We start from the raw sequence: 23,909 nt of genomic DNA on the forward strand, positions 1-23,909 counted from the left end.
GATAGTTTCCACATCCAAATCGAAGAAAGGGTTTAGGAATCATAGCTCTGTAATGCATAGCGTCCTCTTTTTCATGGGACCAAAAGTAATTGGACAATGGACTCTAAGGGCTGCAATTAACTCTGAAGGCGTCTCCCTCATTAACCTGTAATCAATGAAGTAGTTAAAAGGTCAGGGGTGGATTCCAGGTGTGTGGTTTTGCATTTGGAAGCTGTTGCTGTGAGCAGACAACATGCGGTCAAAGGAACTCTCAATTGAGGTGAAGCAGAACATCCTGAGGCTGAAAAAAAAGAAAAAATCCATCAGAGAGATAGCAGACATGCTTGGAGTAGCAAAATCAACAGTTGGGTACATTCTGAGAAAAAAGGAATTGACTGGTGAGCTTGGGAACTCAAAAAGGCCTGGGCGTCCACGGATGACAACAGTGGTGGATGATCGCCGCATACTTAATTTGGTGAAGAAGAACCCGTTCACAACAACAACTGAAGTCCAGAACACTCTCAGTGAAGTAGGTGTATCTGTCTCTAAGTCAACAGTAAAGAGAAGACTCCATGACAGTAAATACAAAGGGTTCACATCTAGATGCAAACCAGTCATCAATACCAAAAATAGACAGAAAAACACCTCAAGAAGCCAGCTCAGTTCTGGAAAAGTATTCTATGGACAGATGAGACAAAGATCAACCTGTACCAGAATGATGGGAAGAAAAAAGTTTGGAGAAGAAAGGGAACGGCACATGATCCAAGGCACACCACATCCTCTGTAAAACATGGTGGAGGCAACGTGATGGCATGGGCATGCATGGCTTTCAATGGCACTGGGTCACTTGTGTTTATTGATGACATAAGAGCAGACAAGAGTAGCCGGATGAATTCTGAAGTGTACCGGGATATACTTTCAGCCCAGATTCAGCCAAATGCTGCAAAGTTGATTGGACGGCGCTTCATAGTACAGATGGACAATGACCCCAAGCATACAGCCAAAGCTACCCAGGAGTTCATGAGTGCCAAAAAGTGGAACATTCTGCAATGGCCAAGTCAATCTCCAGATCTAAACCCAATTGAGCATGCATTTCACTTGCTCAAATCCAGACTTAAGACGGAAAGACCCACAAACAAGCAAGACCTGAAGGCTGCGGCTGTAAAGGCCTGGCAAAGCATTAAGAAGGAGGAAACCCAGCGTTTGCTGATGTCCATGGGTTCCAGACTTAAGGCAGTGATTGCCTCCAAAGGATTTGCAACAAAATATTGAAAATAAAAATATCTTGTTTGGGTTATGTTTATTTGTCCAATTACTTTTGACCTCCTAAAATGTGGAGTGTTTGTAAAGAAATGTGTACAATTCCTACATTTTCTATCAGATATTTTTGTTCAACCCTTCAAATTAAACGTTACAATCTGCACTTGAATTCTGTTGTAGAGGTTTCATTTCAAATCCAATGTGGTGGCATGCAGAGCCCAACTCGCGAAAATTGTGTCACTGTCCAAATATTTCTGGCCCTAACTGAACCTTCCAAGTAAGTACACTAGGCTCATCAGGTCTACGAGATCTATTCAATACTGCATGCTCTTTGTATTGTGAAATCTGATGACAGATCCTTTTAAAAGTAATCCGTCAGCAGATGTTTGCTATGCAATCTGACAGCAGGATGATATAGAGACAGAGACCCAGATTCCAGCAATGTATCACTTAGCAGTTGTGATACAATCACGGTTTTCTCTGCTGCAGATCTAGTAGAGCTCGGAATACTGAGCTGTGTATAACCCCGCCCACTCCACTGATTGGCTGCTTTCTGTGTGCACTGTATATTGACAGAAAACTGCCAACCAGTGGTGGGGGTGTGGTTGGACTATGAGGTAAGAGACACCTAGTCCTGTAGTGATAATCTCCTGCTGATAAAACTCTGATTGTATTGAAACAGAAAAACACAGGCCAGTAAGTGACACATCGCTGGAATCAGAGTCTCAGCCACTACATCATGCTGACAGATAGCAAAAACCTGCTGACAGATTCCCTCTAAGTGACTATTTCAAAACTAACAGTTCTTCTCCAATTACTTACCTGACTATTTGGTTTTCGTTATTTAGCCACCTTGTGATTTCTCCGGATGCTCACCCACCGATTGTGATGACGGTTATACGTTGATGGTGAAACACAACCCAGAAGATGACTGCTGCCCCTCCTACGAATGCAGTGCGTTTACTACTCTCTTATTTATTAATCAATACTTGCATTATATTTTGGCCCAAAATATGAATTAAAAATTAATGGACTTTTAACAGAACCCACTTATTATATTATATTCCACTTTACTATGATTTACACTTTTCAATGCCCTACTCTTTTTTTCTGTTGCGTGTTGTTGTGACCTGATATTGTAAGATACATTTTATATCTCTATATTAGCGGACAAACTTATATTATTATCATTATTATTATTATTATTATACATCTTCTTGACTTCTGATTTCCTGCCACAATTAATGTATGCAACAACGTAATGAATGATTTTATCTTAAAGATATTACTTCTTTTTTACATGATCAATTAGATGGCTGTAACAAATTTTCTGAACTAAACAATTTTTCTACAATATTTTACAGTCCCACCGCCAACGCCACCTCCTCCTCCCCCAACACCTGTAAGTATAGGCCGTGGCCACCTACAAAATTTTTTCTCATACCTAAAAGATTTTTCTGCTGATAGTCGATGGCTATAATCATATTCTATTACAGCACGGGTGTGAAGAAGTTGTGTGCAGTAGTAGCGTGGAAGAGTGCACCAAGGCAGGAGCTGTCTCCGTTGTTGTTGGCTTGGAGAACAAATGCTGTCCTATCTATCAATGCCGTAAGATACATTATTACAAGTCATATTTAGCATATTTTACCTAGTTTTTGTTCAGCTATTTGATACATTTTGGACCCTTACCCTTTAAAAAATGTATATGGTATGTCACTGCATTACTCTCTAATTCATATCTCATATCATCTGGCATGGTGGAGGCTCAATGTTGGGATCTTCGTGTTTCCACAGAATTCAATTGAGATGTACACCCTTCATTCTCAACATATGACTAAATAAGGCATTTATGGTGCTGTCCAACCCCAGAATCTGTGGTTTTATAGGAAAAGGCATATAAGTGGTGTATAGGGAGGTGATCCTCAGCGGTAAATCTCCCGGCTAATCAGGATTGATAAGAGAGAGGCAGATGGACTTTAGAGCATCACATGGCACCCGCTCACCCGCTTGATTTGGATTATGTCGGGCATTTAATAGATGTTCCTTGCTAATGTCTACTTTCTCGGCACACGGCTTCATTTCTAGCTAAAATACGTTTTTGCCTAATAAGAATGGGCAGGTTCACAAGCAATAAAATAAAAAATGTGTGTTGATTTTTACAGAGTGTCAACCATGCAGTCCAGCTCCCGCTTGCGAAAACGTGATTGTAATTTTTGATCCAAACACCCAGTGCTGTCCGTCCTTCGCCTGCCGTAAGTACTGCGACTGCTGTGTGATAGTCAAAAAGAGGAAAAAGTCAGATCATCTGAAAGAAAAAAAGGTCAATGTAGCATGGAAACCTGGTAGCACGCCCAGTCCAATAGTGCAAAGAAAAGCAAAATCCACTAAAATGGATCCTTAAAAAAAACAACTTTTATCGAAAAGCCATAAATATCCGATACAACACCATGTAGAACTGCCGATGCGTTTCAGACAACGGATTGGAGTTTTATGGCTTTTCAATAAAAGATATTTTTTAAGGATCTATTTGGCTGGATTTCACTTTTCTTTGTCCTCCAACCACTGTTTCCTTAATTTTCCGCAATGTTATATTTCCGGGAGGCAAACGGCCGTCGGGGAGCATTGGTGGGAACATGTGCTCGGGAAAAGAGGTGCTACTCTTTGATGGTCAAGATGTTTGGTTTTGACGCTTCGGCAGTCAATTTATCTTTGCCATGTGTTAAACTATGTGGGTTATCACTTATTTCACTTATCATTGTGGAGAAAAAAATAATGCCTATATCACTGATGACAATTTTCCATTTTTTTTCAGCCCCACCAACTCCTACTCCAACACCGGTAAGTTGATAAATATCAAGAAAAAACCCACGATGTTCTATTTAATATAAATACATTTTCAGAATATTTTGGAGGATATTTGTAGGAATTTTAATTTAGATTTTTTTTCCCCCTACCCCACATTCTTGCAATTTCAATTTCGAATTTATAAGATAGGATAAAACACAATGTCGAGACGTTCAAGGGATCTTCCGGAAAGGTTTTAGGAATTGTGCATAACTGTAGGTTTAGGAGTTCACATGTTTGCCACCCTACATTCTTACATATGACTTATCATATTGCCTATATACACTCCTTAGTCCATGGTCATAGAATCATGGATATCATGGGATAAATAGACACGTTAATGATATGTAGTTAATAGAAAAAATGGCAATAAAATATTAAAAACTTCTCGATTTTACTCGATTTTGACTATCAATGACTTTTTGCCTTGAAGTTGGAATTTCAATGTTGAGGAGCGTATTATGGGAATTGCAGCTATATTCCAACTTCTAACGTGATCCCGACTCTGCTGATGTATTACAGGTAGAGCCATGTAGTAATAGGGTTTGTGAGCCTATCACCTGTACCAAGCAAGGCGCCACTGCCGAACGCAGAGAATGGGCAGATCCATGTTGTCCGCTCTACGTCTGTGGTAAGTAATACCATCATTATCCTTTGGGGTGCGCAGAACAGGACTATAGAAAGGACACACTGGGCACCAACCCTGGGTCCTCCATTACTGATCATTGGCTTAGATCAGCTCCTTCACTCAGAATTTTCTAGTGACTCACTTGTCAGTCATTATTTATGAAGAATAGTATATAACCTGCTCACATCGGGGACTACAACTTTTTTACATTCCTGGAAGAGGGACCAAACATGAAGGTGGCTGTCTGAGCTCCATGGCTCTGCTATCTGAACTGTATCCATAGATTCACTAGAGAAGATCATGCCCCTTTCCTAAACAGTGAGATAAGAGGTCAGGTGGTATCAAGGTGCCAAAGGCAAGATGGTGGTCCCCACCAACCTTAATGTGGTCATGACTCCATGGACTCTTCATTCTTATTCCCTTTATCTTTTACATATTAGTTTGTTGTTGAGAGACGTTCACTCTCGTTACTTTACAGTCTTTATAGATAGAACTTTACACGGTCTTCCATTACAGAATGTACAGAACAATGCAGTCCTCCTCCTGAATGTCAAGATGGCAGACCACCATTCAGAACTCAAGACCCCGAACTTTACTGCTGCCCAGAATATGAATGCCGTAAGTGAGCCGACCAAACCTCAAGATGGTTGACCGACCATTTCTATAATATTGAGTCGTGTTTAATTATTGCCAATCTCAAAAAGATCCAAGAACTAATCTAAGAATTGTGTAATCATTATCTATTAATTAACGTAAACCTGTCTTGTGTTTTGTTGTCAGTGCCCCCCACCTTGGTGCCTCCTGTAACCCCTGAAGAGGTATGACCGCCCTCCAATATGAGTAACAGGGCAATTCTCATCACAACTAGTCACATATAGGCTCCATATATAAATAATTCTAAGCCATAAAGTCGTTTTGTGAGTCTTGGGGTTTTTCTGTAGGGAGCGCCATCCTTCTTGGCGCCATGTAATAAATACAGCTCCTTATATAGCAGCTTCATTTACACCTCAAGGGTTTGGATACAGATTGATAAGACTCACTACTGACCTGTCCGTCCATTACAGTGCCAAGACGTTACCTGTGTTATTCCAACATGTCGCCAAGATTATTCCCTCATTGAAGTCTCCTCCAACGACCCATGCTGCAAGAGCTACGAGTGCAGTAAGTCAATGTCCAGTCTTTTTGGTAGGACCTATTAAAGCTAAAAAATATATATATATATATATATTTTCTATATTTTATTATCCCCCAATAGACTCCTATTATACTATATTATGGCTGTAATAATACGTTTAACAAGTGACAAGAAAGATTTAATATTTCCTTACATTGGGAGATCTTGGCACGATCCTCCCTCCCATCAGGACAATCATATACTTTATATGTCAAAATGTATTCTACATAATATAAAAATAATTCATTCCATAAATTGTAATATATTTATATAAGAGTTTCTATAAATTAGAATATTGCTATTGTTTATTACATTTGTGTCACCGGATATTTCGTCCTCATATTATACTATTTCCCTTGGCTTATTCTGTTGTTATCTCATAGATTTCTTTATGAACTAATTCCTTTTTTATTTCTATTATTTCACAGACCCCCCTCCAACAGTTGTAAGTTGCCAAAAGTTTATTTATTTTAATTAATGAATTAATAATAGAATAAATAAATAATTTATTTATTTGTATTATTTTATTTATTAATGAATGAATTAATTTATTTATTTATTAAGGGGGGGTTAAAGTTTGGGTTTAGTGATTTCCGCTGGGCCGACACTTAGAACCTCGGGTGACCGTCTCACGGGTGAAGGTCGGGCTGGTGATACACATTCCTATACAGTCGGAATATAGTATATAATCCAAGCCTATCAAATTCTTCATTTCCTACTCCAGAAATGTTACTCCAGTCACTGACTGGAGTAATATATCTGGCAAGGCTCACGGAGGCACACTCCATTGATAAGACGGGCCAAGTTAATTACGTGACATGTGTTTCTTAATGAACGCATTTTAGGCTAGGGTCACACGACCTTATTCTATGCTATTCAAACTAATTATGCTAATCAGACTCTGATCAGAGTCTAATCATAGTGTAATCCAATTTTCTCGCATGAGGAGAAGATGGAATAAAAAAGGTAAAAAAAATTCTCCATTTTCTCCATTAACAGACCAAGAAAATCGGACTGCACTCAAATGTCATCCGAGTGCAGTCTGGTGCTTTCCACTGAATCATTGAGTGCAATCCTTGGACTGACTTGATCCAAATAAAAAGCCAGACATGTGCACAGCCCCATTGAATAACATTGGTCCGATTCGATGTTTTGTCGGATCACGCTCAGACCGAAAATACTGTCTTCCGCACCTGCCCTTATCCGTATGGCTTTGTCGGCGAGGAACATCTAGTCTACTATCTATTGAGTGAAATGTTATTTATTGTCTTCATCAAATATTTTTCTTTTTTTTTTTTACAGCCTCCAACGACAGAAGTGGTAAGTTCCCATCACTGTATCATTAATCTCTGAGACCTGATAAAACTTATAGATTTATTCTGAAATTCCAGAATGCCTAATTAAGCTTGATATTGGGATGAACCTGGATTTAGAAATGTAAAAAATAAATTAAAAATGAGTATACAGCCATTGTGACATGTACAGTTAGGGCCAGAAATATTTGGACAGTGACACAAGTTTTGTTATTTTAGCTGTTTACAAAAACATGTTCAGAATTACAATTATATATATAATATGGGCTGAAAGTGCACACTCCCAGCTGCAATATGATAGTTTCCACATCCAAATCGGAGAAAGGGTTTAGGAATCATAGCTCTGTAATGCATAGCGTCCTCTTTTTCATGGGACCAAAAGTAATTGGACAATGGACTCTAAGGGCTGCAATTAACTCTGAAGGCGTCTCCCTCGTTAACCTGTAATCAATGAAGTAGTTAAAAGGTCAGGGGTGGATTCCAGGTGTGTGGTTTTGCATTTGGAAGCTGTTGCTGTGAGCAGACAACATGCGGTCAAAGGAACTCTCAATTGAGGTGAAGCAGAACATCCTGAGGCTGAAAAAAAAGAAAAAATCCATCAGAGAGATAGCAGACATGCTTGGAGTAGCAAAATCAACAGTTGGGTACATTCTGAGAAAAAAGGAATTGACTGGTGAGCTTGGGAACTCAAAAAGGCCTGGGCGTCCACGGATGACAACAGTGGTGGATGATCGCCGCATACTTAATTTGGTGAAGAAGAACCCGTTCACAACATCAACTGAAGTCCAGAACACTCTCAGTGAAGTAGGTGTATCTGTCTCTAAGTCAACAATAAAGAGAAGACTCCATGACAGTAAATACAAAGGGTTCACATCTAGATGCAAACCATTCATCAATACCAAAAATAGACAGGCCAGAGTTAAATTTGCAGAAAAACACCTCAAGAAGCCAGCTCAGTTCTGGAAAAGTATTCTATGGACAGATGAGACAAAGATCAACCTGTACCAGAATGATGGGAAGAAAAAAGTTTGGAGAAGAAAGGGAACGGCACATGATCCAAGGCACACCACATCCTCTGTAAAACATGGTGGAGGCAACGTGATGGCATGGGCATGCATGGCTTTCAATGGCACTGGGTCACTTGTGTTTATTGATGACATAAGAGCAGACAAGAGTAGCCGGATGAATTCTGAAGTGTACCGGGATATACTTTCAGCCCAGATTCAGCCAAATGCTGCAAAGTTGATTGGACGGCGCTTCATAGTACAGATGGACAATGACCCCAAGCATACAGCCAAAGCTACCCAGGAGTTCATGAGTGCCAAAAAGTGGAACATTCTGCAATGGCCAAGTCAATCTCCAGATCTAAACCCAATTGAGCATGCATTTCACTTGCTCAAATCCAGACTGAAGACGGAAAGACCCACAAACAAGCAAGACCTGAAGGCTGCGGCTGTAAAGGCCTGGCAAAGCATTAAGAAGGAGGAAACCCAGCGTTTGGTGATGTCCATGGGTTCCAGACTTAAGGCAGTGATTGCCTCCAAAGGATTTGCAACAAAATATTGAAAATAAAAATATTTTGTTTGGGTTATGTTTATTTGTCCAATTACTTTTGACCTCCTAAAATGTGGAGTGTTTGTAAAGAAATGTGTACAATTCCTACATTTTCTATCAGATATTTTTGTTCAACCCTTCAAATTAAACGTTACAATCTGCACTTGAATTCTGTTGTAGAGGTTTCATTTCAAATCCAATGTGGTGGCATGCAGAGCCCAACTCGCGAAAATTGTGTCACTGTCCAAATATTTCTGGCCCTAACTGAACCTTCCAAGTAAGTACACTAGGCTCATCAGGTCTACGAGATCTATTCAATACTGCATGCTCTTTGTATTGTGAAATCTGATGACAGATCCTTTTAAAAGTAATCCGTCAGCAGATGTTTGCTATGCAATCTGACAGCAGGATGATATAGAGACAGAGACCCAGATTCCAGCAATGTATCACTTAGCAGTTGTGATACAATCACGGTTTTCTCTGCTGCAGATCTAGTAGAGCTCGGAATACTGAGCTGTGTATAACCCCGCCCACTCCACTGATTGGCTGCTTTCTGTGTGCACTGTATATTGACAGAAAACTGCCAACCAGTGGTGGGGGTGTGGTTGGACTATGAGGTAAGAGACACCTAGTCCTGTAGTGATAATCTCCTGCTGATAAAACTCTGATTGTATTGAAACAGAAAAACACAGGCCAGTAAGTGACACATCGCTGGAATCAGAGTCTCAGCCACTACATCATGCTGGCAGATAGCAAAAACCTGCTGACAGATTCCCTCTAAGTGACTATTTCAAAACTAACAGTTCTTCTCCAATTACTTACCTGACTATTTGGTTTTCGTTATTTAGCCACCTTGTGATTTCTCCGGATGCTCACCCACCGATTGTGATGACGGTTATACGTTGATGGTGAAACACAACCCAGAAGATGACTGCTGCCCCTCCTACGAATGCAGTGCGTTTACTACTCTCTTATTTATTAATCAATACTTGCATTATATTTTGGCCCAAAATATGAATTAAAAATTAATGGACTTTTAACAGAACCCACTTATTATATTATATTCCACTTTACTATGATTTACACTTTTCAATGCCCTACTCTTTTATTCTGTTGCGTGTTGTTGTGACCTGATATTGTAAGATACATTTTATATCTCTATATTAGCGACAAACTTATATGTATATTATTATTATTATTATTATTATTATTATTATTATTATACATCTTCTTGACTTCTGATTTCCTGCCACAATTAATGTATGCAACAACGTAATGAATGATTTTATCTTAAAGATATTACTTCTTTTTTACATGATCAATTAGATGGCTGTAACAAATTTTCTGAACTAAACAATTTTTATACAATATTTTACAGTCCCACCGCCAACGCCACCTCCTCCTCCCCCAACACCTGTAAGTATAGGCCGTGGCCACCTACAAAATTTTTTCTCATACCTAAAAGCTTTTTCTGCTGATAGTTGATGGCTATAATCATATTCTATTACAGCACGGGTGTGAAGAAGTTGTGTGCAGTAGTAGCGTGGAAGAGTGCACCAAGGCAGGAGCTGTCTCCGTTGTTGTTGGCTGGGAGAACAAATGCTGTCCTATCTATCAATGCCGTAAGATACATTATTACAAGTCATATTTAGCATATTTTACCTAGTTTTTGTTCAGCTATTTGATACATTTTGGACCCTTACCCTTTAAAAAATGTATATGGTATGTCACTGCATTACTCTCTAATTCATATCTCATATCATCTGGCATGGTGGAGGCTCAATGTTGGGATCTTCGTGTTTCCACAGAATTCAATTGAAATGTACACCCTTCATTCTCAACATATGACTAAATAAGGCATTTATGGTGCTGTCCAACCCCAGAATCTGTGGTTTTATAGGAAAAGGCATATAAGTGGTGTATAGGGAGGTGATCCTCAGCGGTAAATCTCCCGGCTAATCAGGATTGATAAGAGAGAGGCAGATGGACTTTAGAGCATCACATGGCACCCGCTCACCCGCTTGATTTGGATTATGTCGGGCATTTAATAGATGTTCCTTGCTAATGTCTACTTTCTCGGCACACGGCTTCATTTCTAGCTAAAATACGTTTTTGCCTAATAAGAACGGGCAGGTTCACAAGCAATAAAATAAAAAATGTGTGTTGATTTTTACAGAGTGTCAACCATGCAGTCCAGCTCCCGCTTGCGAAAACGTGATTGTAATTTTTGATCCAAACACCCAGTGCTGTCCGTCCTTCGCCTGCCGTAAGTACTGCGACTGCTGTGTGATAGTCAAAAAGAGGAAAAAGTCAGATCATCTGAAAGAAAAAAAGGTCAATGTAGCATGGAAACCTGGTAGCACGCCCAGTCCAATAGTGCAAAGAAAAGCAAAATCCACTAAAATGGATCCTTAAAAAAAACAACTTTTATCGAAAAGCCATAAATATCCGATACAACACCATGTAGAACTGCTGATGCGTTTCAGACAACGGATTGGAGTTTTATGGCTTTTCAATAAAAGATATTTTTTAAGGATCTATTTGGCTGGATTTCACTTTTCTTTGTCCTCCAACCACTGTTTCCTTAATTTTCCGCAATGTTATATTTCCGGGAGGCAAACGGCCGTCGGGGAGCATTGGTGGGAACATGTGCTCGGGAAAAGAGGTGCTACTCTTTGATGGTCAAGATGTTTGGTTTTGACGCTTCGGCAGTCAATTTATCTTTGCCATGTGTTAAACTATGTGGGTTATCACTTATTTCACTTATCATTGTGGAGAAAAAAATAATGCCTATATCACTGATGACAATTTTCAATTTTTTTTCAGCCCCACCAACTCCTACTCCAACACCGGTAAGTTGATAAATATCAAGAAAAAACCCACGATGTTCTATTTAATATAAATACATTTTCAGAATATTTTGGAGGATATTTGTAGGAATTTTAATTTAGATTTTTTTTCCCCCTACCCCACATTCTTGCAATTTCAATTTCGAATTTATAAGATAGGATAAAACACAATGTCGAGACGTTCAAGGGATCTTCCGGAAAGGTTTTAGGAATTGTGCATAACTGTAGGTTTAGGAGTTCACATGTTTGCCACCCTACATTCTTACATATGACTTATCATATTGCCTATATACACTCCTTAGTCCATGGTCATAGAATCATGGATATCATGGGATAAATAGACACGTTAATGATATGTAGTTAATAGAAAAAATGGCAATAAAATATTAAAAACTTCTCGATTTTACTCGATTTTGACTATCAATGACTTTTTGCCTTGAAGTTGGAATTTCAATGTTGAGGAGCGTATTATGGGAATTGCAGCTATATTCCAACTTCTAACGTGATCCCGACTCTGCTGATGTATTACAGGTAGAGCCATGTAGTAATAGGGTTTGTGAGCCTATCACCTGTACCAAGCAAGGCGCCACTGCCGAACGCAGAGAATGGGCAGATCCATGTTGTCCGCTCTACGTCTGTGGTAAGTAATACCATCATTATCCTTTGGGGTGCGCAGAACAGGACTATAGAAAGGACACACTGGGCACCAACCCTGGGTCCTCCATTACTGATCATTGGCTTAGATCAGCTCCTTCACTCAGAATTTTCTAGTGACTCACTTGTCAGTCATTATTTATGAAGAATAGTATATAACCTGCTCACATCGGGGACTACAACTTTTTTACATTCCTGGAAGAGGGACCAAACATGAAGGTGGCTGTCTGAGCTCCATGGCTCTGCTATCTGAACTGTATCCATAGATTCACTAGAGAAGATCATGCCCCTTTCCTAAACAGTGAGATAAGAGGTCAGGTGGTATCAAGGTGCCAAAGGCAAGATGGTGGTCCCCACCAACCTTAATGTGGTCATGACTCCATGGACTCTTCATTCTTATTCCCTTTATCTTTTACATATTAGTTTGTTGTTGAGAGACGTTCACTCTCGTTACTTTACAGTCTTTATAGATAGAACTTTACACGGTCTTCCATTACAGAATGTACAGAACAATGCAGTCCTCCTCCTGAATGTCAAGATGGCAGACCACCATTCAGAACTCAAGACCCCGAACTTTACTGCTGCCCAGAATATGAATGCCGTAAGTGAGCCGACCAAACCTCAAGATGGTTGACCGACCATTTCTATAATATTGAGTCGTGTTTAATTATTGCCAATCTCAAAAAGATCCAAGAACTAATCTAAGAATTGTGTAATCATTATCTATTAATTAACGTAAACCTGTCTTGTGTTTTGTTGTCAGTGCCCCCCACCTTGGTGCCTCCTGTAACCCCTGAAGAGGTATGACCGCCCTCCAATATGAGTAACAGGGCAATTCTCATCACAACTAGTCACATATAGGCTCCATATATAAATAATTCTAAGCCATAAAGTCGTTTTGTGAGTCTTGTGGTTTTTCTGTAGGGAGCGCCATCCTTCTTGGCGCCATGTAATAAATACAGCTCCTTATATAGCAGCTTCATTTACACCTCAAGGGTTTGGATACAGATTGATAAGACTCACTACTGACCTGTCCGTCCATTACAGTGCCAAGACGTTACCTGTGTTATTCCAACATGTCGCCAAGATTATTCCCTCATTGAAGTCTCCTCCAACGACCCATGCTGCAAGAGCTACGAGTGCAGTAAGTCAATGTCCAGTCTTTTTGGTAGGACCTATTAAAGCTAATATATATATATATATATATATATATTTTCTATATTTTATTATCCCCCAATAGACTCCTATTATACTATATTATGGCTGTAATAATACGTTTAACAAGTGACAAGAAAGATTTAATATTTCCTTACATTGGGAGATCTTGGCACGATCCTCCCTCCCATCAGGACAATCATATACTTTATATGTCAAAATGTATTCTACATAATATAAAAATAATTCATTCCATAAATTGTAATATATTTGTATAAGAGTTTCTATAAATTAGAATATTGCTATTGTTTATTACATTTATGTCACCAGATATTTCGTCCTCATATTATACTATTTCCCTTGGCTTATTCTGTTGTTATCTCATAGATTTCTTTATGAACTAATTCCTTTTTTATTTCTATTATTTCACAGACCCCCCTCCAACAGTTGTAAGTTCCCAAAAGTTTATTTATTTTAATTAATGAATTAATAATAGAATAAATAAATAATTTATTTATTTGTATTATTTTATTTATTAATGAATGAATTAATTTATTTATTTATTAAGGGGGGGTTAAAGTTTGGGTTTAGTGATTTCCGCTGGGCCGACACTTAGAACCTCGGGTGACCGTCTCACGGGTGAAGGTCGGGCTGGTGATACACATTCCTATACAGTCGGAATATAGTATATAATCCAAGCCTATCAAATTCTTCATTTCCTACTCCAGAAATGTTACTCCAGTCACTGACTGGAGTAATATATCTGGCAAGGCTCACGGAGGCACACTCCATTGATAAGACGGGCCAAGTTAATTACGTGACATGTGTTTCTTAATGAACGCATTTTAGGCTAGGGTCACACGACCTTATTCTATGCTATTCAAACTAATTATGCTAATCAGACTCTGATCAGAGTCTAATCATAGTGTAATCCAATTTTCTCGCATGAGGAGAAGATGGAATAAAAAAGGTAAAAAAAATTCTCCATTTTCTCCATTAACAGACCAAGAAAATCGGACTGCACTCAAATGTCATCCGAGTGCAGTCTGGTGCTTTCCACTGAATCATTGAGTGCAATCCTTGGACTGACTTGATCCAAATAAAAAGCCAGACATGTGCACAGCCCCATTGAATAACATTGGTCCGATTCGATGTTTTGTCGGATCACGCTCAGACCGAAAATACTGTCTTCCGCACCTGCCCTTATCCATATGGCTTTGTCGGCGAGGAACATCTAGTCTACTATCTATTGAGTGAAATGTTATTTATTGTCTTCATCAAATATTTTTCTTTTTTTTTTTTACAGCCTCCAACGACAGAAGTGGTAAGTTCCCATCACTGTATCATTAATCTCTGAGACCTGATAAAACTTATAGATTTATTCTGAAATTCCAGAATGCCTAATTAAGCTTGATATTGGGATGAACTTGGATTTAGAAATGTAAAAAATAAATTAAAAATGATTATACAGCCATTGTGACATGTACAGTTAGGGCCAGAAATATTTGGACAGTGACACAAGTTTTGTTATTTTAGCTGTTTACAAAAACATGTTCAGAAATACAATTATATATATAACATGGGCTGAAAGTGCACACTCCCAGCTGCAATATGATAGTTTCCACATCCAAATCGAAGAAAGGGTTTAGGAATCATAGCTCTGTAATGCATAGCGTCCTCTTTTTCATGGGACCAAAAGTAATTGGACAATGGACTCTAAGGGCTGCAATTAACTCTGAAGGCGTCTCCCTCGTTAACCTGTAATCAATGAAGTAGTTAAAAGGTCAGGGGTGGATTCCAGGTGTGTGGTTTTGCATTTGGAAGCTGTTGCTGTGAGCAGACAACATGCGGTCAAAGGAACTCTCAATTGAGGTGAAGCAGAACATCCTGAGGCTGAAAAAAAAGAAAAAATCCATCAGAGAGATAGCAGACATGCTTGGAGTAGCAAAATCAACAGTTGGGTACATTCTGAGAAAAAAGGAATTGACTGGTGAGCTTGGGAACTCAAAAAGGCCTGGGCGTCCACGGATGACAACAGTGGTGGATGATCGCCGCATACTTAATTTGGTGAAGAAGAACCCGTTCACAACATCAACTGAAGTCCAGAACACTCTCAGTGAAGTAGGTGTATCTGTCTCTAAGTCAACAGTAAAGAGAAGACTCCATGACAGTAAATACAAAGGGTTCACATCTAGATGCAAACCATTCATCAATACCAAAAATAGACAGAAAAACACCTCAAGAAGCCAGCTCAGTTCTGGAAAAGTATTCTATGGACAGATGAGACAAAGATCAACCTGTACCAGAATGATGGGAAGAAAAAAGTTTGGAGAAGAAAGGGAACGGCACATGATCCAAGGCACACCACATCCTCTGTAAAACATGGTGGAGGCAACGTGATGGCATGGGCATGCATGGCTTTCAATGGCACTGGGTCACTTGTGTTTATTGATGACATAAGAGCAGACAAGAGTAGCTGGATGAATTCTGAAGTGTACCGGGATATACTTTCAGCCCAGATTCAGCCAAATGCTGCAAAGTTGATTGGACGGCGCTTCATAGTACAGATGGACAATGACCCCAAGCATACAGCCAAAGCTACCCAGGAGTTCATGAGTGCCAAAAAGTGGAACATTCTGCAATGGCCAAGTCAATCTCCAGATCTAAACCCAATTGAGCATGCATTTCACTTGCTCAAATCCAGACTTAAGACGGAAAGACCCACAAACAAGCAAGACCTGAAGGCTGCGGCTGTAAAGGCCTGGCAAAGCATTAAGAAGGAGGAAACCCAGCGTTTGGTGATGTCCATGGGTTCCAGACTTAAGGCAGTGATTGCCTCCAAAGGATTTGCAACAAAATATTGAAAATAAAAATATTTTGTTTGGGTTATGTTTATTTGTCCAATTACTTTTGACCTCCTAAAATGTGGAGTGTTTGTAAAGAAATGTGTACAATTCCTACATTTTCTATCAGATATTTTTGTTCAACCCTTCAAATTAAACGTTACAATCTGCACTTGAATTCTGTTGTAGAGGTTTCATTTCAAATCCAATGTGGTGGCATGCAGAGCCCAACTCGCGAAAATTGTGTCACTGTCCAAATATTTCTGGCCCTAACTGAACCTTCCAAGTAAGTACACTAGGCTCATCAGGTCTACGAGATCTATTCAATACTGCGTGCTCTTTGTATTGTGAAATCTGATGACAGATCCTTTTAAAAGTAATCCGTCAGCAGATGTTTGCTATGCAATCTGACAGCAGGATGATATAGAGACAGAGACCCAGATTCCAGCAATGTATCACTTAGCAGTTGTGATACAATCACGGTTTTCTCTGCTGCAGATCTAGTAGAGCTCGGAATACTGAGCTGTGTATAACCCCGCCCACTCCACTGATTGGCTGCTTTCTGTGTGCACTGTATATTGACAGAAAACTGCCAACCAGTGGTGGGGGTGTGGTTGGACTATGAGGTAAGAGACACCTAGTCCTGTAGTGATAATCTCCTGCTGATAAAACTCTGATTGTATTGAAACAGAAAAACACAGGCCAGTAAGTGACACATCGCTGGAATCAGAGTCTCAGCCACTACATCATGCTGACAGATAGCAAAAACCTGCTGACAGATTCCCTCTAAGTGACTATTTCAAAACTAACAGTTCTTCTCCAATTACTTACCTGACTATTTGGTTTTCGTTATTTAGCCACCTTGTGATTTCTCCGGATGCTCACCCACCGATTGTGATGACGGTTATACGTTGATGGTGAAACACAACCCAGAAGATGACTGCTGCCCCTCCTACGAATGCAGTGCGTTTACTACTCTCTTATTTATTAATCAATACTTGCATTATATTTTGGCCCAAAATATGAATTAAAAATTAATGGACTTTTAACAGAACCCACTTATTATATTATATTCCACTTTACTATGATTTACACTTTTCAATGCCCTACTCTTTTATTCTGTTGCGTGTTGTTGTGACCTGATATTGTAAGATACATTTTATATCTCTATATTAGCGGACAAACTTATATTATTATCATTATTATTATTATACATCTTCTTGACTTCTGATTTCCTGCCATAATTAATGTATGCAACAACTTAATGAATGATTTTATCTTAAAGATATTACTTCTTTTTTACATGATCAATTAGATGGCTGTAACAAATTTTCTGAACTAAACAATTTTTCTACAATATTTTACAGTCCCACCGCCAACGCCACCTCCTCCTCCCCCAACACCTGTAAGTATAGGCCGTGGCCACCTACAAAATTTTTTCTCATACCTAAAAGATTTTTCTGCTGATAGTCGATGGCTATAATCATATTCTATTACAGCACGGGTGTGAAGAAGTTGTGTGCAGTAGTAGCGTGGAAGAGTGCACCAAGGCAGGAGCTGTCTCCGTTGTTGTTGGCTGGGAGAACAAATGCTGTCCTATCTATCAATGCCGTAAGATACATTATTACAAGTCATATTTAGCATATTTTACCTAGTTTTTGTTCAGCTATTTGATACATTTTGGACCCTTACCCTTTAAAAAATGTATATGGTATGTCACTGCATTACTCTCTAATTCATATCTCATATCATCTGGCATGGTGGAGGCTCAATGTTGGGATCTTCGTGTTTCCACAGAATTCAATTGAGATGTACACCCTTCATTCTCAACATATGACTAAATAAGGCATTTATGGTGCTGTCCAACCCCAGAATCTGTGGTTTTATAGGAAAAGGCATATAAGTGGTGTATAGGGAGGTGATCCTCAGCGGTAAATCTCCCGGCTAATCAGGATTGATAAGAGAGAGGCAGATGGACTTTAGAGCATCACATGGCACCCGCTCACCCGCTTGATTTGGATTATGTCGGGCATTTAATAGATGTTCCTTGCTAATGTCTACTTTCTCGGCACACGGCTTCATTTCTAGCTAAAATACGTTTTTGCCTAATAAGAATGGGCAGGTTCACAAGCAATAAAATAAAAAATGTGTGTTGATTTTTACAGAGTGTCAACCATGCAGTCCAGCTCCCGCTTGCGAAAACGTGATTGTAATTTTTGATCCAAACACCCAGTGCTGTCCGTCCTTCGCCTGCCGTAAGTACTGCGACTGCTGTGTGATAGTCAAAAAGAGGAAAAAGTCAGATCATCTGAAAGAAAAAAAGGTCAATGTAGCATGGAAACCTGGTAGCACACCCAGTCCAATAGTGCAAAGAAAAGCAAAATCCACTAAAATGGATCCTTAAAAAAAACAACTTTTATCGAAAAGCCATAAATATCCGATACAACACCATGTAGAACTGCCGATGCGTTTCAGACAACGGATTGGAGTTTTATGGCTTTTCAATAAAAGATATTTTTTAAGGATCTATTTGGCTGGATTTCACTTTTCTTTGTCCTCCAACCACTGTTTCCTTAATTTTCCGCAATGTTATATTTCTGGGAGGCAAACGGCCGTCGGGGAGCATTGGTGGGAACATGTGCTCGGGAAAAGAGGTGCTACTCTTTGATGGTCAAGATGTTTGGTTTTGACGCTTCGGCAGTCAATTTATCTTTGCCATGTGTTAAACTATGTGGGTTATCACTTATTTCACTTATCATTGTGGAGAAAAAAATAATGCCTATATCACTGATGACAATTTTCCATTTTTTTTCAGCCCCACCAACTCCTACTCCAACACCGGTAAGTTGATAAATATCAAGAAAAAACCCACGATGTTCTATTTAATATAAATACATTTTCAGAATATTTTGGAGGATATTTGTAGGAATTTTAATTTAGATTTTTTTTCCCCCTACCCCACATTCTTGCAATTTCAATTTCGAATTTATAAGATAGGATAAAACACAATGTCGAGACGTTCAAGGGATCTTCCGGAAAGGTTTTAGGAATTGTGCATAACTGTAGGTTTAGGAGTTCACATGTTTGCCACCCTACATTCTTACATATGACTTATCATATTGCCTATATACACTCCTTAGTCCATGGTCATAGAATCATGGATATCATGGGATAAATAGACACGTTAATGATATGTAGTTAATAGAAAAAATGGCAATAAAATATTAAAAACTTCTCGATTTTACTCGATTTTGACTATCAATGACTTTTTGCCTTGACGTTGGAATTTCAATGTTGAGGAGCGTATTATGGGAATTGCAGCTATATTCCAACTTCTAACGTGATCCCGACTCTGCTGATGTATTACAGGTAGAGCCATGTAGTAATAGGGTTTGTGAGCCTATCACCTGTACCAAGCAAGGCGCCACTGCCGAACGCAGAGAATGGGCAGATCCATGTTGTCCGCTCTACGTCTGTGGTAAGTAATACCATCATTATCCTTTGGGGTGCGCAGAACAGGACTATAGAAAGGACACACTGGGCACCAACCCTGGGTCCTCCATTACTGATCATTGGCTTAGATCAGCTCCTTCACTCAGAATTTTCTAGTGACTCACTTGTCAGTCATTATTTATGAAGAATAGTATATAACCTGCTCACATCGGGGACTACAACTTTTTTACATTCCTGGAAGAGGGACCAAACATGAAGGTGGCTGTCTGAGCTCCATGGCTCTGCTATCTGAACTGTATCCATAGATTCACTAGAGAAGATCATGCCCCTTTCCTAAACAGTGAGATAAGAGGTCAGGTGGTATCAAGGTGCCAAAGGCAAGATGGTGGTCCCCACCAACCTTAATGTGGTCATGACTCCATGGACTCTTCATTCTTATTCCCTTTATCTTTTACATATTAGTTTGTTGTTGAGAGACGTTCACTCTCGTTACTTTACAGTCTTTATAGATAGAACTTTACACGGTCTTCCATTACAGAATGTACAGAACAATGCAGTCCTCCTCCTGAATGTCAAGATGGCAGACCACCATTCAGAACTCAAGACCCCGAACTTTACTGCTGCCCAGAATATGAATGCCGTAAGTGAGCCGACCAAACCTCAAGATGGTTGACCGACCATTTCTATAATATTGAGTCGTGTTTAATTATTGCCAATCTCAAAAAGATCCAAGAACTAATCTAAGAATTGTGTAATCATTATCTATTAATTAACGTAAACCTGTCTTGTGTTTTGTTGTCAGTGCCCCCCACCTTGGTGCCTCCTGTAACCCCTGAAGAGGTATGACCGCCCTCCAATATGAGTAACAGGGCAATTCTCATCACAACTAGTCACATATAGGCTCCATATATAAATAATTCTAAGCCATAAAGTCGTTTTGTGAGTCTTGTGGTTTTTCTGTAGGGAGCGCCATCCTTCTTGGCGCCATGTAATAAATACAGCTCCTTATATAGCAGCTTCATTTACACCTCAAGGGTTTGGATACAGATTGATAAGACTCACTACTGACCTGTCCGTCCATTACAGTGCCAAGACGTTACCTGTGTTATTCCGACATGTCGCCAAGATTATTCCCTCATTGAAGTCTCCTCCAACGACCCATGCTGCAAGAGCTACGAGTGCAGTAAGTCAATGTCCAGTCTTTTTGGTAGGACCTATTAAAGCTAAAATATATATATATATATATATTTTCTATATTTTATTATCCCCCAATAGACTCCTATTATACTATATTATGGCTGTAATAATACGTTTAACAAGTGACAAGAAAGATTTAATATTTCCTTACATTGGGAGATCTTGGCACGATCCTCCCTCCCATCAGGACAATCATATACTTTATATGTCAAAATGTATTCTACATAATATAAAAATAATTCATTCCATAAATTGTAATATATTTATATAAGAGTTTCTATAAATTAGAATATTGCTATTGTTTATTACATTTGTGTCACCAGATATTTCGTCCTCATATTATACTATTTCCCTTGGCTTATTCTGTTGTTATCTCATAGATTTCTTTATGAACTAATTCCTTTTTTATTTCTATTATTTCACAGACCCCCCTCCAACAGTTGTAAGTTCCCAAAAGTTTATTTATTTTAATTAATGAATTAATAATAGAATAAATAAATAATTTATTTATTTGTATTATTTTATTTATTAATGAATGAATTAATTTATTTATTTATTAAGGGGGGGTTAAAGTTTGGGTTTAGTGATTTCCGCTGGGCCGACACTTAGAACCTCGGGTGACCGTCTCACGGGTGAAGGTCGGGCTGGTGATACACATTCCTATACAGTCGGAATATAGTATATAATCCAAGCCTATCAAATTCTTCATTTCCTACTCCAGAAATGTTACTCCAGTCACTGACTGGAGTAATATATCTGGCAAGGCTCACGGAGGCACACTCCATTGATAAGACGGGCCAAGTTAATTACGTGACATGTGTTTCTTAATGAACGCATTTTAGGCTAGGGTCACACGACCTTATTCTATGCTATTCAAACTAATTATGCTAATCAGACTCTGATCAGAGTCTAATCATAGTGTAATCCAATTTTCTCGCATGAGGAGAAGATGGAATAAAAAAGGTAAAAAAAATTCTCCATTTTCTCCATTAACAGACCAAGAAAATCGGACTGCACTCAAATGTCATCCGAGTGCAGTCTGGTGCTTTCCACTGAATCATTGAGTGCAATCCTTGGACTGACTTGATCCAAATAAAAAGCCAGACGTGCACAGCCCCATTGAATAACATTGGTCCGATTCGATGTTTTGTCGGATCACGCTCAGACCGAAAATACGGTCTTCCGCACCTGCCCTTATCCATATGGCTTTTTCGGCGAGGAACATCTAGTCTACTATCTATTGAGTGAAATGTTATTTATTGTCTTCATCAAATATTTTTCTTTTTTTTTTTTACAGCCTCCAACGACAGAAGTGGTAAGTTCCCATCACTGTATCATTAATCTCTGAGACCTGATAAAACTTATAGATTTATTCTGAAATTCCAGAATGCCTAATTAAGCTTGATATTGGGATGAACCTGGATTTAGAAATGTAAAAAATAAATTAAAAATGAGTATACAGCCATTGTGACATGTACAGTTAGGGCCAGAAATATTTGGACAGTGACACAAGTTTTGTTATTTTAGCTGTTTACAAAAACATTTTCAGAAATAAAATTATATATGTAATATGGGCTGAAAGTGCACACTCCCAGCTGCAATATGATAGTTTCCACATCCAATCGGAGAAAGGGTTTAGGAATCATAGCTCTGTAATGCATAGCGTCCTCTTTTTCATGGGACCAAAAGTAATTGGACAATGGACTCTAAGGGCTGCAATTAACTCTGAAGGCGTCTCCCTCGTTAACCTGTAATCAATGAAGTAGTTAAAAGGTCAGGGGTGGATTCCAGGTGTGTGGTTTTGCATTTGGAAGCTGTTGCTGTGAGCAGACAACATGCGGTCAAAGGAACTCTCAATTGAGGTGAAGCAGAACATCCTGAGGCTGAAAAAAAAGAAAAAATCCATCAGAGAGATAGCAGACATGCTTGGAGTAGCAAAATCAACAGTTGGGTACATTCTGAGAAAAAAGGAATTGACTGGTGAGCTTGGGAACTCAAAAAGGCCTGGGCGTCCACGGATGACAACAGTGGTGGATGATCGCCGCATACTTAATTTGGTGAAGAAGAACCCGTTCACAACATCAACTGAAGTCCAGAACACTCTCAGTGAAGTAGGTGTATCTGTCTCTAAGTCAACAGTAAAGAGAAGACTCCATGACAGTAAATACAAAGGGTTCACATCTAGATGCAAACCATTCATCAATACCAAAAATAGACAGAAAAACACCTCAAGAAGCCAGCTCAGTTCTGGAAAAGTATTCTATGGACAGATGAGACAAAGATCAACCTGTACCAGAATGATGGGAAGAAAAAAGTTTGGAGAAGAAAGGGAACGGCACATGATCCAAGGCACACCACATCCTCTGTAAAACATGGTGGAGGCAACGTGATGGCATGGGCATGCATGGCTTTCAATGGCACTGGGTCACTTGTGTTTATTGATGACATAAGAGCAGACAAGAGTAGCCGGATGAATTCTGAAGTGTACCGGGATATACTTTCAGCCCAGATTCAGCCAAATGCTGCAAAGTTGATTGGACGGCGCTTCATAGTACAGATGGACAATGACCCCAAGCATACAGTCAAAGCTGCCCAGGAGTTCATGAGTGCCAAAAAGTGGAACATTCTGCAATGGCCAAGTCAATCTCCAGATCTAAACCCAATTGAGCATGCATTTCACTTGCTCAAATCCAGACTTAAGACGGAAAGACCCACAAACAAGCAAGACCTGAAGGCTGCGGCTGTAAAGGCCTGGCAAAGCATTAAGAAGGAGGAAACCCAGCGTTTGGTGATGTCCATGGGTTCCAGACTTAAGGCAGTGATTGCCTCCAAAGGATTTGCAACAAAATATTGAAAATAAAAATATTTTGTTTGGGTTATGTTTATTTGTCCAATTACTTTTGACCTCCTAAAATGTGGAGTGTTTGTAAAGAAATGTGTACAATTCCTACATTTTCTATCAGATATTTTTGTTCAACCCTTCAAATTAAACGTTACAATCTGCAC

At 39.2% G+C, this 23,909-nt stretch overlaps 1 protein-coding gene across 1 annotated transcript in view; it reads left to right on the forward strand.

Annotated features, from left to right (window-relative positions):
• Window positions 1-23,909, forward strand: part of LOC138652191 (mucin-2-like) — a 209,517-nt gene that overhangs the window by 132,145 nt on the left and 53,463 nt on the right. Inside the window, exons 121-153 of the mRNA XM_069742959.1 lie at window positions 2,088-2,193; window positions 2,604-2,641; window positions 2,736-2,847; window positions 3,402-3,491; window positions 4,052-4,077; window positions 4,606-4,714; window positions 5,228-5,329; window positions 5,492-5,529; window positions 5,776-5,872; window positions 6,314-6,330; window positions 7,188-7,205; window positions 9,601-9,706; window positions 10,131-10,168; window positions 10,263-10,374; window positions 10,929-11,018; window positions 11,579-11,604; window positions 12,133-12,241; window positions 12,755-12,856; window positions 13,019-13,056; window positions 13,303-13,399; window positions 13,843-13,859; window positions 14,717-14,734; window positions 17,111-17,216; window positions 17,621-17,658; window positions 17,753-17,864; window positions 18,419-18,508; window positions 19,069-19,094; window positions 19,623-19,731; window positions 20,245-20,346; window positions 20,509-20,546; window positions 20,793-20,889; window positions 21,329-21,345; window positions 22,201-22,218. Coding sequence (XP_069599060.1) covers window positions 2,088-2,193; window positions 2,604-2,641; window positions 2,736-2,847; window positions 3,402-3,491; window positions 4,052-4,077; window positions 4,606-4,714; window positions 5,228-5,329; window positions 5,492-5,529; window positions 5,776-5,872; window positions 6,314-6,330; window positions 7,188-7,205; window positions 9,601-9,706; window positions 10,131-10,168; window positions 10,263-10,374; window positions 10,929-11,018; window positions 11,579-11,604; window positions 12,133-12,241; window positions 12,755-12,856; window positions 13,019-13,056; window positions 13,303-13,399; window positions 13,843-13,859; window positions 14,717-14,734; window positions 17,111-17,216; window positions 17,621-17,658; window positions 17,753-17,864; window positions 18,419-18,508; window positions 19,069-19,094; window positions 19,623-19,731; window positions 20,245-20,346; window positions 20,509-20,546; window positions 20,793-20,889; window positions 21,329-21,345; window positions 22,201-22,218 — 2,259 coding nt within the window. The remainder of the gene's footprint in view (window positions 1-2,087; window positions 2,194-2,603; window positions 2,642-2,735; window positions 2,848-3,401; window positions 3,492-4,051; window positions 4,078-4,605; window positions 4,715-5,227; window positions 5,330-5,491; window positions 5,530-5,775; window positions 5,873-6,313; window positions 6,331-7,187; window positions 7,206-9,600; window positions 9,707-10,130; window positions 10,169-10,262; window positions 10,375-10,928; window positions 11,019-11,578; window positions 11,605-12,132; window positions 12,242-12,754; window positions 12,857-13,018; window positions 13,057-13,302; window positions 13,400-13,842; window positions 13,860-14,716; window positions 14,735-17,110; window positions 17,217-17,620; window positions 17,659-17,752; window positions 17,865-18,418; window positions 18,509-19,068; window positions 19,095-19,622; window positions 19,732-20,244; window positions 20,347-20,508; window positions 20,547-20,792; window positions 20,890-21,328; window positions 21,346-22,200; window positions 22,219-23,909) is intronic.

This window comes from Ranitomeya imitator, chromosome 10, assembly GCF_032444005.1.
Source record: "Ranitomeya imitator isolate aRanImi1 chromosome 10, aRanImi1.pri, whole genome shotgun sequence".
Classification (NCBI taxonomy): Eukaryota; Metazoa; Chordata; class Amphibia; order Anura; family Dendrobatidae; genus Ranitomeya; species Ranitomeya imitator.